At 34.6% G+C, this 17014-nt stretch overlaps 1 protein-coding gene across 1 annotated transcript; it reads right to left on the bottom strand.

Moving 5' to 3' along the window:
* Positions 1-317: 317 nt before the first annotated feature.
* Positions 318-16470, bottom strand: LOC148284659 (sterol regulatory element-binding protein 1-like). Its single transcript, XM_088235960.1, has 12 exons — positions 16295-16470; positions 15176-16210; positions 13233-13507; positions 11755-11988; positions 8632-8815; positions 7610-7788; positions 5978-6159; positions 3440-3682; positions 2824-3019; positions 2603-2741; positions 1493-1643; positions 318-662 (listed from the first exon to the last, which is right to left on the bottom strand). The coding sequence occupies exons 1-12, from the start codon at positions 16407-16409 to the stop codon at positions 431-433; spliced, it is 3165 nt and encodes a 1054-aa protein (XP_088092086.1). The 5' UTR covers positions 16410-16470; the 3' UTR covers positions 318-430.
* Positions 16471-17014: the final 544 nt, after the last annotated feature.

The following is a 17014-nucleotide window of genomic DNA, read 5'->3' on the forward strand; positions in this document are numbered from 1 at the left end:
TTTTTCAGGATTTTAACCTGAGAGAGGCCATCGAATCGAAAACACTCATTAAGGGTTCTATAGTAGGGGGCATACAAAAATGCAGTAAGGGATGCTGGAGTTGTCCATTCTGTTGAGATTTTGGTGCCACGAGTCTGTCTTTTTTTTTCATTGCGGATTCGATCTCTAAATGTTCTCCCTGTGATTGCCCTTAAGGGTTTCATTTCGATGTTCTAAGCAGATTCTTCATCCTGGTTGTGTCAGCTCTTGTTTCTATCCCATGTAATGATTGGCCTGACACATGTCTTATTTATCCGTATGTTATTTCTATTGTATTCTTTTCTAGCAGTTCATTTTTACTAAAATCATTTTTGTGAATTTTTAAATATATTTTTGAGAAAGTTCATCATAAGATTGGAAGCTCTAATTTTTATGTGTGGGAAAACATTTTTTATCCACAGTTTTCCATAGTACTGAACTTTTTCATGCTGAATAAATGTGTGTGGCTAAGTCTTCTTACCAGTATGATAGGCGTTGGGTCTCGGCACGCGTAGTACGCCAATGTGTCAGAGAGCTGACGGCCAGCCGTGTCACAGCACAGAAGAGCTCGTTCTTCCGGACGCCCTCCGCCAGAACCCAGGTGACACAAAGCCTCACGACACAGCATCGCAGATAACACGGCTCTTAAAAAAAACAATGTCCAATACAATAATTTGGAAGGATCTCAACTAAATATTTTTTAAATTTATTTTGGAACAATAACAAATCACCAGCAACATACAGACACATACGAAACAAAATATAACTCAGCCAGTAATCCTTTAAAACTCTGTTCCTTATAGCTCTGTTGCAATATATTTATATTTAACAGGGACTGAAATCCAGCCTAGTCTACAAACATTTGGACATACTGGTAAAAAAGAAGCATAAAAATTAGAAAATATTTTCAGACCTTCGCGGGTGGCTAAGAGAGATCTTACGATGATGTCGATTTCGTCCGCGTAGGCGAGCAGCTGAACTGACTTGAAGAAGATATTGCCCATAGTTTCTATTTTTGAGTCCCTGATCACCTTTTCCAAGGCTATATTGAACAGGAGACATGCTAGTGCTTCCCCCTGTCGTATGCCATTATACGTATGGAAAGGTTTTGAGAGATCGTTATCGATCCTTACTTTTTTCCTTAATAGTTTTCGTATTTATAGGGTCTGAGAATCCCATCTCCGGTGGGTATGAGTTAAACATAGGCAGAATGCTGAGTGTTAGCAGTATGTAAAGTGGCCACTCAAATCAGCCAATGGAATATGTTAGACTTCCATAGTTTAAATAGATTTAAGCATATCAGCTTTAAGCTGCTCGCTTAAAATTAATAATAATAATCCCACCTCAAAAATGTTTTCCCTCTCTGTTACCATAAATGTCAACATTCAGTTCAACATAATTACTTTCCTTGGTGATTTTAAACAATGTCAAATATTACATAGATAAAATGTTCTTTATTTTAGTATAAACTTACTTAGGTAACGGATTCTCGGTCATACTCAACGCTGGGGGGAGATGCTTTATCCTGTCAAGTAGAATACTCGCCGCTTTGTCATCACCCAAGAGCCAGTGAGAGGCGATCTCCACCACATTGCACCACCACTCCATGACAGGATCCCAACATCCTATAAATTATAAAGAAAACCAATAGATACAATTCCATTTCTGCACATAACGGAGTGACGGGAAATGCTCTGTAAGCCGAGGGTAATAAAAACCTCCATAAGAGAGAAATCTGCCTTCTCCCATCCTTCGAGATTATCCGAGTCCGTCTTCAAGTTCACTATCACTGGGCACTGCATTAATACACCACCGCAGTACATCTTGACTATTTTTATTACATGAAGGCAAGATAATCAGTCTTTCACTTCTGGTCTGATTCTATGTACGTATGTTGTATTCCTGATTGCACTTTTTATTTTCATTGTTCATTTCATTAAAGAAAAATATTCCTTTGTAAGTATAATGATGTGCTGTAGTTGTTTTTAATTTTGGAATTAACACTACTATTTATTTTGTCTTTATGGGTTTGAAGTTAACAATTCTTTTGAAAAAATGATTTTATATTTAAAACCCTTTAAAAAAAAATAAAAATAATAATTGGACAGTGGGAAAAGTAGACGGTTTTTTAATATTACTTTTATAACTATTTTTTCTATTTAGTTAGATTGTATATAGTTAGAGGGAATAAAGCTGCCAAAGCTGCTTGCGATATTTAACAGTGTACAGTAAAGATGCTATAAATTATTGACTAATTTGTTGTAAAATAATGAAGGAGAATACGGAATTGACTAATTTGTTGTAATTTTTTTTGTTGTCTTCTTGTTCTCTTCATTTGGAAAAAAACAGAGACAACTTTTATTAACACCAACAAATTAGTCAATAATGTATAACCTTTCCCATTTTGTTTTACTTTTGGTGCTGATTATTGAATTTGGAAAAATAAAACACAACTTATGTTTACAGCCAATACCAAAGTGATTTCTACGACCTGTAGATGTTTAAAATAATCATTTAAATCCAGTCTATTGATCACGAAGGCAAGACAAGTAGAATTAGAAAGGATTTTTTTAATAAAACTTACCTATGTTTTGAGGACCAATGGGAGCAACATTATCAGTAACTAATTTTAGCATTTGCAGGACATCGAGGGTGTGGGAACTCCTTCCGTCAGCACATAACAATGTCTGAAGACTTCGTTTTAATAACTCAAAATGATAAACCTAAAACACGAAGCCACGCATTTACAGTTATTCCGCAAAGTAAAAACCAAAAAAACACAATATAAATGTTCAATGAATTTACCCTCATTGCGTAAGCCAGTGGATCTGTCTTATTGGGAAGTTGGCTAAACATAGACATCTCGGGATCATCGGAATTATAACTCCATTCTTGAGTGATGAAGAATCGCTGTCCATAAGGAGTGAAGAGCCAACGGAAACGTGCTGGAATTTCTCCACAGAGCTCTGAACACACGAGCTTTGCTTGATTCAAGTAATAACTGAAAGCAAAATCACAGATATGAATAAAGGAAACATTGTATGTTGAATACAAGAGTCAAAACTATAAATATTGTAATGGTAGGGGATTTATTGATGTTTGTTTATATAGTGCTAATTGCCCGTATGAAAAATATAACATAGTTGGTAATATGATTGTATTATTTACTCGGCAACTGAAAATTTAAGAGAAAATTAGATTCCATGTTTAAATTGAAACAAGAAAACTCGATTCAACCTAAACTCATGGAAGTATTTCCTGGGCAATAGGGTTGTTGGTGGAATAAGCTGCCACAAGAGCTAGTCTCAACACGTAGTATCAATAACTTCAAAAATGGGCTACATTTATTTGGAAAAGTTAAATTACGCCAACAACTAACTTAATTAATTGAGTTTTTTTTTAACTATTACAAAAACTGAACCTGCAAAGTACGTGAATAAACGGCTTGGTTCTGTTTCTAATGGCGAGGGCAGTGGTAACAAACACATCAGCCAAATGTACAGAATTCCCTCCAGCGTCAGCCAGATTCAGGGCTCCCAGCAGCACCACTAATGGGGGCCCAGGAGTTCCCTCTGCCTCTGAGGTTACTGTCTCCAGTTGCCAGAGGCGATGATACACCATGGACAGTTCTGTGGCCCAGTGCACACCTAACCGCCGACGATCACTGAAATCAAAAATAAATTTAAGTAACATTATATAAAGTAAAAGCTCAACCAACTTTCGGGTGTCTACAGGAGTGCCTCAAGGGTCAGTACTCGGACCACTTCTCTATCTCCTTTACACTAAAGATATAGAGAACATTATCAAAGAATGTGGATTGTGGTCGCACTGCTATGCAGATGATACGCAGATTTATTTTTATTGCAAACCAGGCGAGAGAAGTGTGCTTGTCAATTTAATTGATGGATGCATCAAGAAAATAGGAAACTGGATGGCTGAAAACAGACTAACATTAAACCCATCAAAAACTGAACAACTGTGGGTGGCTTCAGCCAGACGACAGAATTTGATCCAGGATACGGCTCTACCCAATGTAGGGAGTGCCGTTTTACCCACCGTTAAACTACTGGGAGTTTTACTCAATTCTGACCTATCTCTTGACGCTCAAATTAGTAGAACGATAAGTTCATGCTTCTACCAGCTGAGACAAATTAAATGCATACGCAAAAATTTGCCGGTTGATGCCGCCCGTCAATTAATAAATGCGTTTGTAGTGTCTAGAGTCGATTATTGTAATGGTATCTATGCAGGTCTACCAATGAACAAAATGACTCGCCTACAATCTGTATTGAATGCCGCAGCGAGACTTATTTTCGGAATCTCTAAGTTCAGTCATATCACTCCACTACTTCGGGAACTACACTGGCTACGTTTTCCACAGAGGGTCGAATACAAACTCTGTTGGCTTATGTATAAGTCACTGCACAACTCGGCTCCGGAATATCTAAGGGAACTATGCATTCCAGATGAACTAGCTGACAGGCGTCTCACGCTTAGATCAGCTACGTCTACGGCGAGAGGAAAAGTTATTATACCTCTACGCAAACAGCGCACTAAATTTGGTGAGCGCGCATTTGCGGTCGCAGGCCCTATGGCATGGAATGCTCTCCCAGCAGAGGTGCGAGGCTGTGAAAGTGAAGTGATGTTTCGGAAAAAACTTAAAACCCACTTGTTCTCTAAATCATTTGAATAAATCCGTAGCACGTGACAACAAAATAAATTATTTTAATCAAATTACAAATTTAAAGCTTCAATTAAATTAACTTAACAGTAGAATCACCATGTAAAGCGCCCTTGAGGTATTTTGTTACGAAAATGGCGCTATATAAGTTATCCACAATAAATAAATAAATAAATAAATAAAGGGAATCAGAATGTCTTTTTAGATCGATATAATGTGACAAAAAACCAATATTCAATATCAATTTAATGTTGTTTGCTATTTCATTTGTTATTATTTTAATAAGCTACTGTTGCTGGTGTATAATATTCCTTTATTATTTACAAAACTGTTATGTCAAAAACAATAATTTTCAATTCTAAAACAGTCACGCATTATTTTTTTTGACGTAACGGTTTTGTAAATAATAAAGGAATATTATACACCAGCAACAGTAGCTTATTAAAATAATAATAATAACAAATGAAATAGCAAACAACATTAAATTGATATTGAATATTGGTTTTTTGTCAGTCACGCATTATAAAAGAAAGTTATGTAGTGTTTTTTTATCATGTTTGCAGTTATGCCGGCTATAACTGTCAAAATCGTGTCTCTCATTTAGGAAATGACAACTATACTGTCCTGCTTAGCCTAAAAGTCGTAACTGAAAAAAAAAACATTTTGCTTTTTTTTTTCTTTTGTAATAAGTATTCGATGGCCTCACATATTTACTAAGCCAGCAAGTCATTTCTGCTTCTCAAATATGAGATATTCTCTTGTAAAAAATGTTTCAATTAAAAAAATATATATTTCAGATTGGCCAAGCACAAAACAGTCATGTACTGTAAAATGTTCAATTTAGCCGATACGACTTTTAGCCTTAACAGAGCAGTATAGTCATCAGTTCAAAAGACATAGTTAGTGAAAGCTGAAGCATACGTGAAACTTAAGTAATTTTGTGGTAGGAGGAGATATTGTGTCCCTATAAAAAACAAAAGTGTCACAGTATGTTAATCAAGTAGGATTGGCTTCAAACCATCGACTTGAGTCCAATCGGAAGTGAAATTGAAGTGTTTTGTGTGTAAGTTTTTATATGATTTTATTATGTTTAATATGTATTTAGGGCATGTTTAAAAAAAAGGAAAATGTTTCCCTAGGCACAGGACCAGTAAAAAAAAAACACAAAAATTGTAAAAGAATAATAAATAGTAAAAGAAGTGTCCGCAAATGTGTTAATGTTAAGAAGAAATTATGAACACGGTAAAATATTTTTTATTATTGAAGAAACTAATTTACCTGTTATGCCAGAAGTCTCCACTGCGCCGTACTAGCCACCTGCCTCCCGGAGCTCTCTGCATGACTTGTCTCACTATTCCCCAAACAGTTCCGGTCATGTTGTGGAGTCTGCTAGATCGGATCGGTCTCCCGACCTCGAGCAAACACTTCCGTAACTCTATCCTGCCGTTATTTATGTCGCCCTGTAGAGGTTAACAGCAACACTTTAGGAAGACAGGCTTAATTGCAATTATGAAAGAAGCTTGAATATTTCAATATATATGAATAACACTGTCTGGAGCTCAATCACAGATGGCTATCGACATGCTAAAAAACGTGCTAAGTATTTGAGCGATCACCACGAACAATCATGAACACGCTGAAGTTATCGCGGTCGCGTTGCAAAACGCCATAGATAAGTTCCGTATCCGTAGTCCGTGGTCAAACGTCAAATCAAAAAAGTCAACACGCGTGTAATCTCGTGCCGGTTTGTTATTTCGTTTTCAAGTTACAAACAATTACTATGGCGACTGCTTTTCTTAACATTTGGCTTGCCGACCGCCGGCTAAATGCAATACGGCACTCGAGAAAAATTGAAAGAAGGCGTGTGCGAGATTCAACCAATCCTCTTGAACTGACCGAAGTTGAATTTCGTTTTGCAACGCGACCGCGATAACTTCAGCGTGTTCATGATTGTTCGTGGTGATCGCTCAAATACTTAGCACGTTTTTTAGCATGTCGATAGCCATCTGTGATTGAGCTCCTGGTTAATGCAAGCTAAGAATCTGCAAAATATCAAGATTACGGGAGAGAAGAAAACATTTTTTTTCTTTTCTTTTTTAAAGGAATAACCTGCTAATAACCTTTTAGAGGCTTGTCAGCACGTGGAAAAGAGAGGACATGGAAGGAAGTTATAAAAAATATATCAAAATTTAAAGTCACAAACTTAGTTACAAATTTAACCGAATCGTGATGTATTAGTGGAGTAGCCAATGCAATGGACTGTTTTGCAGGAATTTAAAATCATAATTTAAAAATATTTTTTATACTGCTATTAAGTACAATTTTTATTTTAATTTTTACTCAACAGTATTTCATAGACTCTTATCAATTAAAAATATTTTTAAAAAACATGAGATTTCCCTATCGGCGGGAATCAAACCCGCGACGCCAGTTTCTTAGTTAGCCATCCAACCAACTGTGCCACGGCGCCTGTCAAAGTTATTAATCCAAGTAAATTAACCCCATATTTAATACTTTAAACCAAACATTAATCATGTACCTATCCATACCAGATGGTACATAGGGCACGGCATTTATACCTACACCAAATGCAGGATATAGTGTATCATCTGATATATGAAGGCAAAGTGATCGAGCTTACGTTTTCATGTCGACCTTTCCAGGAATCAGACCCGGGACCTCAAGTATGGTAGGCAAATACGCCGGACTATCTCCTCTCGTTTTTCTTTTTTAGGATTTTTACCTGAGAGTAGCCATCGAGTCGAAAATTCTCGTTTGGTTCTGTTTTACAACAGAAATGTATTCTTCATCTGCCTAATCTTGAGGAGTTTTCAAAACCTAACACTGGGTATGAAAAACATCAAATTATATATATTATATCCTGTGGCAAAAATATTGTGACAGCAGTACCTTGTCTATGTAGTGATCAGCTTTTCTTCTGTGGCGCCAAAAACTATCTGCCTGTAGTGATTTAGTTTGGAGAATGGGATCGCCATAAACCAGCATCTTCACCAAGCACGCTCCGAGGACCAGGAAATTCAAGGTCCATAAGAACACTGTCGGCATCCATGTCCACCAATTTGTTTCATCTTCAAAAATATACTAGTTTTATAAATACTATTTGGGCATTAAAAATATGGTACACTTAACATTTTTTAATAAGAGCAATTAAAATTCCTTTAGGGAAATTTTATTTCAAATCATTAATAGTAATAAAATACGTTATGTTAGTCGTATAATTTTACACTATTCTTCAAATGTTTCACCTTAAGCCGTATTACATGCGCCAGAAACTGGTTAAGATCTTGAACAAGATCTGACCAAATGAATATTGGTAGTATACACAAATTGAGTGAAATCTGTGGTCAAATTCAGAAAAATCAGAATACGTCATATTTTTTAACAAATATTTGAACTGAGATCTGCACGCGAATAAAAAATGAGCGTGCACATCCCACTCCTGTCTATTGATGCAAATTTGGAACTGGTAACATAGAACAAGCTTCACGACATCCAGGTTGGAAAAACATAATTTTCTAGATCTATTTTTTTTTTTAACATCGTGGATGAATCAGACGCACCTCAATGAACACTGTCAGGTTGCCAATACTGAAGCGCTCTTCTATTGGCAATGCTGGCACGGACTTAACTTCACACCGTACAATGTACTTCTTCATACACGAGCTATCATAGCTCGCAGCATTTCTTCCAGTCCATTGTTTGCGTCCACATGAAGCTCTCGCCCCACTTTATTTTTTTATTTCCCTTTCCTTTTGATTAATGTATTGTGATCTAGTGTGTAACGTTTTATAATAAATACTTCATACTTAATCCGCGTTCATCTTTTTAATCCAGAGTCATTTAATTAGTCAGAATACACACTAAACCATCATACTACAACACTAGTTTGATTATAAAAGTTTTTAACTTACCGAATTCTTGTGCATTGAGCATTTTTCTAGAAATAAACTCTTCTTCTATTTGAGGTAGACCAGCTTTGAAGACTCGGCCAAACGGATTAAAGGTGAGAAGTCCCACCATAAAAGCGCACATTGCCAATCTGGTATGGTCTCCCATTCCCGCCATAATACGCTCTGAATATGAGTCGTTGCTAACCTATAAGAAAAAAATGGTTTCACCTAAGCAAACTAAAATAATTTCTTATAAAAACTTTGTGAAAGAGAAGTCCGAAACCTTGGATAGGAGTATTGAGTACTTGCGACTTAAATAAAGCATTAGAAATTTTTAATGAAGTTTTATAAATCCATACTGAAAATTATTCTCAATCTATTAAGCCAAAATCTAGTAAACAATCACAAATGAAACAGTGGATCACACCTGGGATCATGAAGAGCATTTATAAAAGAAACCAAATGCATCAACATATTAAAACTGATCCTCGTAAAATCAACTCAAACAATATAAATCATATCGAAAAATGTGTCAAAAACTCATTAAAAATGCCGAATTTGACTACAATAGGACAATAACAGTCAGCAAATTCTAATCCAAAAAAATATAGAAAATTATAAAACAAGTTACTCACAGACTAAGCAATAAAAAATATGGTAATATTGATGTTTTTTGTTGATATTTCTTGATAAAACTCCATAGTTAATGATAATGATAAAATTTATAAAACATTAAAAAATATGGTATCCAAAAACTTAATATCATTGGTGACATTTTAAATACTAGCTAGCACATTATGAATAGGTTACAATTGAGTCATCTATTTCCAAAATCAGTTATCTCCCTAGGGCAGCCATAGAGAAATAGCGGGTTTTGGAAATAAACGACTCAATTACATTTTCATAAACAATGATTTAAAATTGCATCCTAAGAATGAGACATTTCGCGCCTTATAGGACAAAAAGCACATTATTATTATTTGTAAAAGGCGAGAAGCCTTCGCTAGTGCGCCAATATCTTGTGTACTGTTTTTTGTCTATGTTCTTCTTCCTTCAAAAAGGCATCCAAACGGTTTTTACATTAACGTACATTACAGGTTATGTTACTTTGCCATACTTGTATGCAATGTTTGCACTCCGCTGATGACGTCAAAGTGATAAGATTCCAACTGCGAGCAGTTTTGTATGTGCTCATTTTTAAAGCCAAAAATTATGAATGAAAGCTTGTTTTTTTTACACTGATAGCTAGAGACTGGAAAATTTTGCAATCGCGATAATACAAAAAATAATGCAAAATTCGTCATTTTTACGCGAATAATGCGAAATTTGGTGTTTTTGGAAAATAACAAGCTTTGAACAGCCATAAAATATTATAAGTTGCTAACTTCACGCTCGTTTCTCTGCGTCATTCTATGGAATCTTGGCTTGATTCGAATTGGAGGCCATATTTGTTTTCATAACTGTCATATTTGAATATGACGGTATCTTGGGAACGAAAGGATTCTTGTGAAAAACATATTCATGGTGTGAAACATACGAAAAATGTCGAAAAGAACTCAGCTTGCACTTCAAAGCAATCTTATAAATAAAAGATGTTACCAGAAGACAGGATGCTGTTACGGAATTGGCTAAAGACACGACTGAAACCTTTATCAAAGCCAATATACCTTTGGCTTTGATAAAGGTTTCAGTCGTTATTTTTGATAAAGGTTACTCGATGATCCGCATGTCAGAGCCTGGATTGACAAATATATGCAAGGTATTTGATTTATTTTTATTTACTTTATTCTGAGCATAACATTTATTGTTAATGTTATTTTACCGATTTTGATAACCTAACTGTTTTTGACACATATTTATAAAGAGGTAAAAATACGACATTCAACATTATACCTGTAATTTTAGTACGCAGTGAATTTGTTTTGTAAACTGCACTGATCAAAACAATTTCCAAAGCCACTACTTTTACAAACTATTATAATTTCAAGATTAATGCCAAATGAAAACATTTGACAGTAGACTTAAAAAATTGTCAAAAATACAGTTTTCCTTTCTCGATGTACAATTGTTTTTTTTTTTCAGGTGCTGGAGATTTTCCGTGCACAAAAACATCAAGAGAGAAGTATCTCGGAATTGTAGCTGCCGACAGAGTTTGCAAAGTGAAAGAAGTTTTACAAAACAAAAAAAAATATTTGTTTTGCGCCGAAACTACCGATTCTTCAGGCCGTTGTGTGTTCGCAATATTATTTAGAATTAATACAAGTTCTGAAGAGATAAACCTGTTTGTGGCAGGGGTAAAATTTTTAGTCAGCCAACGCTACAAATTGTGTCAGGGCTATAATAAATGCCCTGAAAGACTACAATATTGAGTTTAAAAATGTGAAGAGTGTAGTGACAGATTCAGCATGTTACATGACTAAATGTGTTGAGACGTTAAAGGTGGTTTTGGGTGACCATCTTTTGCATGTGCATTGCATACATATATATTCTGCGTTTTATGTAATATTTGCTTAATTTTTTAAATTCAGTTTTTGAAAAAATATATTACGAGTTAGTTTATAATATGTAGTTTATATGAATATGTTTTTGTATGAATATGAACTGAGTTTTTAATATTGTATTATTGTAAAATAAATATTTTTAATGGAAAAAAAAAACGCCTTAGACTTTTATTATCAACTCTAATTGGTTTTAAAAAATAAAACCGCCAGTTTTAAAAAATAACACCACTTTTCACAAATAATAACACCGCTGTTTTCCGGTCTCTACTGATAGCTTTTTTTTTTTTAAATAAATAATTGCATTCTTATGCATTCTTATGATTTACCCAAATATTTAATTTTGAGGGCCATTTTCAACGAGTTGTACATAACTCACTATTAGAAAATGGGAATCAAGTTGGGGTAGAGTGGGATCGAACCACGGACCTGTTATATAACAAATTAAAATTGTAAAAATTCACTGTAAATATTGAATTTATATTTTCAATGTTATTTCCGGATTTGTTGATGTGCCTTGTAAATAAATCAATTTGTTATGAAGTGCGTATCCAAATTTTGATGTTCTGTGTATAAATTCATTGTTGTGAAAATGGCAGATTTGTAACTTTTGTATGGACATGATATTATATAGGTATAAAATTACCTTTCCAAACTCAGGTGAAGATGGCATGTCACTGTCAAGAGGGTTGGGTGACAGTGATGGGGAGGATATATCACTAGTTGGGGGAGTTGTGTTACCAACTTGAAGATCCGTCAATCCTTTATTCTGTTGAGCCGCCATTTCCAGAGCGGTCACTTTCTGTTTTAATCTCGCATTCTGGTTTTGCAAATATCTTATATAATCTATGGTCTTTCTCAAAATGGCAGATTTGTTTAGCTGCAATCAATAAAATTGACTGATTAGAGTTTACCATTTTATTAAAAGAAAAGCACAGAAAAAAAATGGGTAATAAGCTTTTAGAATTTATTGTACAATATATTATGAAAGATTATGTTGCGATTTGGATAAATGTAAATGATACACAGTAGGAAACAATTTTGCCTATAAAACTTATAATATTCATGAAAAGGAATACACAATCACAATCCAAGCACGTCTTTACTGTGTCATTAATAACTCATTCAAAATTTCTAAATATAATCAACTGATGGATAAATTAAACAAATTAAGATCATGAATGCAGAAGAAAACGCAGTGGTGGGAAACTAGAAGATGTCCAAATATAAGTAGAATACTAAATACATAATATTAATAAAATAACTTTTTATGTTTTTGACTAATTTATGTTCAGGAACTTTTCTTCAGTGACTAAGTTTCATCGCGACTAACATCGTCAGACTGATGGGAGGCTAAACAAAGTCTTATATTACTTCAGTATGTACATAATGCTAAATGTAAGAGATTTTCTTTAAACACAAAAGTGTTTTTATTCATAAGTTTTATTTTATTTTATTATGTTTAATGTCTATTTGAGATTATTTATTTCAAGAAAACAACAGCCGTTACAACAACAATACAAATTTGCAAATAAACCAAAATTATAGGCCAATTATAGTTTTCTATATATTACTAAATACAAAGCAAAAAAAAAAAACATACTTGTGTAGTCACTCCAATCGCAAGAATTTTTTTTTTACAATAGTCATTACTATTGAATAACGCATAAATATGAGATGAAAAAGTTTTCTACTGTTAACTTGGGTCTTAAGAAAACCTTTTCGTCAACGGATCCACACGGAATGACCCCAAATTAGCCTTTTTCCTTGTTTTAACGAAAGAAAATATGTTAAGATTTTTAAATACAGTGATGATTATTATGATTTTATTGTGTTTAATAAGACGTGTTTAAAAATGATATAAAATACATGGGAACATTATCTATAATGTAAAAAAAATCATACATACATTGTGAAAGAAATAATAAATAAAAAAATCTAAATATTTATGACACTTCGGCATTGCTTTAAAGTGTGAAAAGAAAAACAAAAAACTCTCTGTTGAGACATAAATCTATTGCAATATGACTGGACAATAAATAGACGGAGGTATATTTTAGTATTTTTACAGAAGAGAATCACGACAGCTGCAAGAGTTGAATTTTAAAAATGTAATTTACCAACCTTAGCATCTTCTCCAACTAGCATGTTCTTAAGTTCTACGATTTTGTCATTGATGCTTGTGCGGTATCTTCTCTCGATGGCGTTGTGTGCACTTCTTTTTACTTCTCTGGGTTTCCCGTCATTAGTCAAGCCGAGCATACGGCAGATAGGCACTTTATCCGAATCCAGCATGAGTGGGATACCCGTAGCTAGGATAGTTCCATTGCTGGTGTTCACCAGCGTGTGGATAGGCAATGATGTCTGTGCATGTTGGCCAGCTTGAGAAGTACTGATGCCTGTAAAATGGGGTACTTAATTTGTTTTGTTTTGATAACTATTGCTGCAGTTATAAACGCCATTAGAAGCATTTTTTAAATATAATAAATAGTATACAATCAAAAGTCACGAGTATAGAAGTGAAATAAACAAGTTTGTAAAGCAATGAAGTAAAACTACATCCATAAATACAGGTAATAAATCCAGGTTTTAACCGCTTTTTGTAATAAATGTTATTAATCTGAAGTAAAATAAATTAGCGGAGTATTTATTGTACCACATGAAGAGATTGATTTGAATATGAACTAGCAACCCCTGAACAATATAGAGAACATAATATCGATCAATTTTAGAAAGCCCATTCGCAAAAAGTAGCAGAAAACCAATTCTGAGAGCAAATAAAAGTGTTAAACTAAATAATTGGACTGGCGTTTAACTTTACTAAACTTTAATCCCAAATATCTCAGCTTTTTGTTTTTGTCACATAACACTTTTATCCACTCGTGTCTTCATTTAAAGCATTTGTGCCACATACACTGATCAAATTTAAACAAAAACTATATCAGAAATAAATCCATCACTCTTTGACATGCTTAAAAATAAAAATTTATATGATGCTGATATTGGAATTTCATCAGAAATTTCTCAGACAACTAAAATTATGTGAGTTTGGTGCAGGTGATACAATTTAAACAAAAATATGTTACAATATTTGAGTTTGTCTAAATGTTTGTAGACATAAGAATTTCTGATAGAGAACTCATGGAAAAAAGGCATCAAAGTCATATTAATAAAAATAATCCGAATACCTATGTACTTACAGTACCCGGCAATATATATCGTACGTCGGCCTTTAGAAAGAGACCTTCGGCTATATTTGGCTTTGTAGAGCTTCGTCTTTGTCATACACATGTCACGTGTAATGTTCGCCAGTGGTTGTTAAGCGTTTTTGAGGACGGTTGGTAAAATTTTAAATTAACTATCAATAAAATAAACTATCAAACTAACAATAAAATGAACTATCAGAAGTTTTGATAATTAAATAACTGCAAGCATTTTTATAACTGATGACTTATGAGATGTCTATTAATTCAATTTCAGCTCATATGTCGTTACTAAGACCCAGACGGTTCATCATGTTTACATACAATTTTTTTTACCTGATCTAATAATTTCCGAATTTAATTTATTTTGATTGCTTTAAAGGGGACTTTTTTGAATAATTGCTTATTTGGGATTTCCAAAATTGATTGAACATTAATGTACCCACCTCTTTTAATTGTGAGGTGTTTTCCGTAACTCTCCATTATCACCCTCTAATTAGGTTTTTTTTTGTTCCTAACAATTTGTAAATCTAAAAATACCGTATTCATTTGTAAATCAAACAAAAATAAACGACCACTTCCCTAACGTTTGACATCTCATAAGTCATCGGTTATAAAAATGCTAACAGTTATTTATAATGTTATTTAATATTTATAATGCTTACAATTATAAGTATGGAAACTTTAACAGCTCTGCTCTGATTCAATTTCGAATCGTGCAACAGAGACGACGCTCTAGAATGTCAAGTTTGATGAAATGACCGACAGACTCTTTCTAAGTGCCGATGTACGATATATAATGCCGGGAATGTAATCAAATAAATATTATGAACATTTGAATTTAAAAAAAATTATTAAAAATACCTTGCACGGGTGAACTGGTATACATGAGCGTCTGCGGCTGTTGTTCATTGGGCTTAACAATCTTAGCCTGCAGTACCAAGGGAGCCAACCTTCCGTCTGATCCCTGCTGCACTAACATCGGGGGCATCCCCTTGTTCACATCCGATACGAGCAGTTGCCCTCCCGTCGGTATCGAAGGGTTCCTCACGCTCCCGTCACTGAGCTGGGGTGCCTTGGGTTGCAAAGGAACCGACTTAAAGTTTATATACGTGGGGTTTGTTACTTGTCCTTGTAAAAGTATATTATTCTGCCGCGCAACGGGGGAATTATTCACGATGTAATTTTGCCCCACGTTCGGTTTCTTAGGACCCGACACGGTATTAGGTTTCGGGGGATTCTGGAGATGCGCAGTGAATGATTGTGATATTCCAACTTGGCCTGGAGTAGAAACGCGAGTCAATAAACGAATCGAAGAAGACAATCCATGTTTGGACTGTAACTCATTCGTGGCAGAAACTGTCGGAGAAAAGGAAGCACTATTCTGCGATCTACCCGAAGAAAGCGCTTGTAAGTCCGGATGCGGAGAACTCGCTTGTGAAACTGGCGATAGCGAACTATGAGAACTAGGCGACATCTTGGGTGAGTGCACAAAAGATGGAGACATTTTAGGGGAGTTTAAAGATGATGGCGACATATTAGGCGACGACTGACGAGATAGAGACATCTTTAAGGAGTTCATATGCGGTAACGTAACGTGTTCTTGATTAACTGAATACAAATTAGGAGAATGTGTCTGACTTCCTGGAGACATTTTCGGGGAAAAATGATTGATCGGTGTTAAGTCTGAAGAATTTTCGGGTCCGTCAATCATAAAATTAAATGCATCATCTTTTTTATACAGCGGTAATCGCGGCGATGGAGAATTTGTGACTTGCACAGATTGAGTACTCAAAGTAGGTGACATTGGATTTACTATACATTTATCTTCTTCCAAGTTCATCATGACATCGTCGTCAAACATCAAAGTGTTCATGGGATCATTATCAAGCAAGAAATCTGTAAAATAGAGCAATTTTATTTCTGACGCAATACATTTTATAGGTTAGGAAAATTGAGGAAAACAACAATGCTTAAAGCAACCTTCTAATCCGACGATTTCATTCAAACTGTACAGATCGTAGTTATTGAACGGCTGTGAGTTATCGAACTCCATGTCCGAATTTTGTTTGGAGGCCAATTTCTCACTGCTTTCCATGTTTTTGTTTGTGTCAAAAATAGAAAACGTAGGCCGCACGTCAGATGAGAAAAATTTAGCCAATCCTGTCAAAGCAAAACATCGTATGATTTACCAGGGTTACCAGAAGTAAAAATACTTTTAACCGGTGTTTTTTTTTAAATTGCGCTGTACCTAAGGAGGGTTGTATTCTTCTTCTTTTTATCAGCCTGCTTCTCTCCACTGTTGGTTATAGGCCTCTTCCAAATGTTTTCATGATCTTCTGTCCTGGGCACTCTAATACTTTGTTTCATCCATGTCCCACGAATCCGACGATGTCGTTTGTCCATCTCCTCTGTGGTCTTTTTACATTTGGGTTTTATTTGCAATCAATATTAACGTTATATCGGCTATTGACTTTCACAATTTATTTCTTCATGATTCAAAAAATATATTAAAATTATTTTTTTAAATCCTCTTAAAATGCAATTCGGTAGTAATACTATAATAACCTAAATTTGATGAGTTCGGCTATTTCTAATACAGATTAAATTTAAATGATGGTGGCTGGTCCTTTTAATTAGAAAAATCTCTTCTCCCATTTTTTTATTAAGTAAGCATTCAAAGAATTAAATATATTGAACTAT

The sequence above is a fragment of the Micrasema longulum genome, unplaced genomic scaffold (assembly GCF_059751315.1).
Source record: "Micrasema longulum isolate JH-2025_06_02 unplaced genomic scaffold, ASM5975131v1 h1tg000097l, whole genome shotgun sequence".
NCBI lineage: Eukaryota > Metazoa > Arthropoda > Insecta > Trichoptera > Brachycentridae > Micrasema > Micrasema longulum.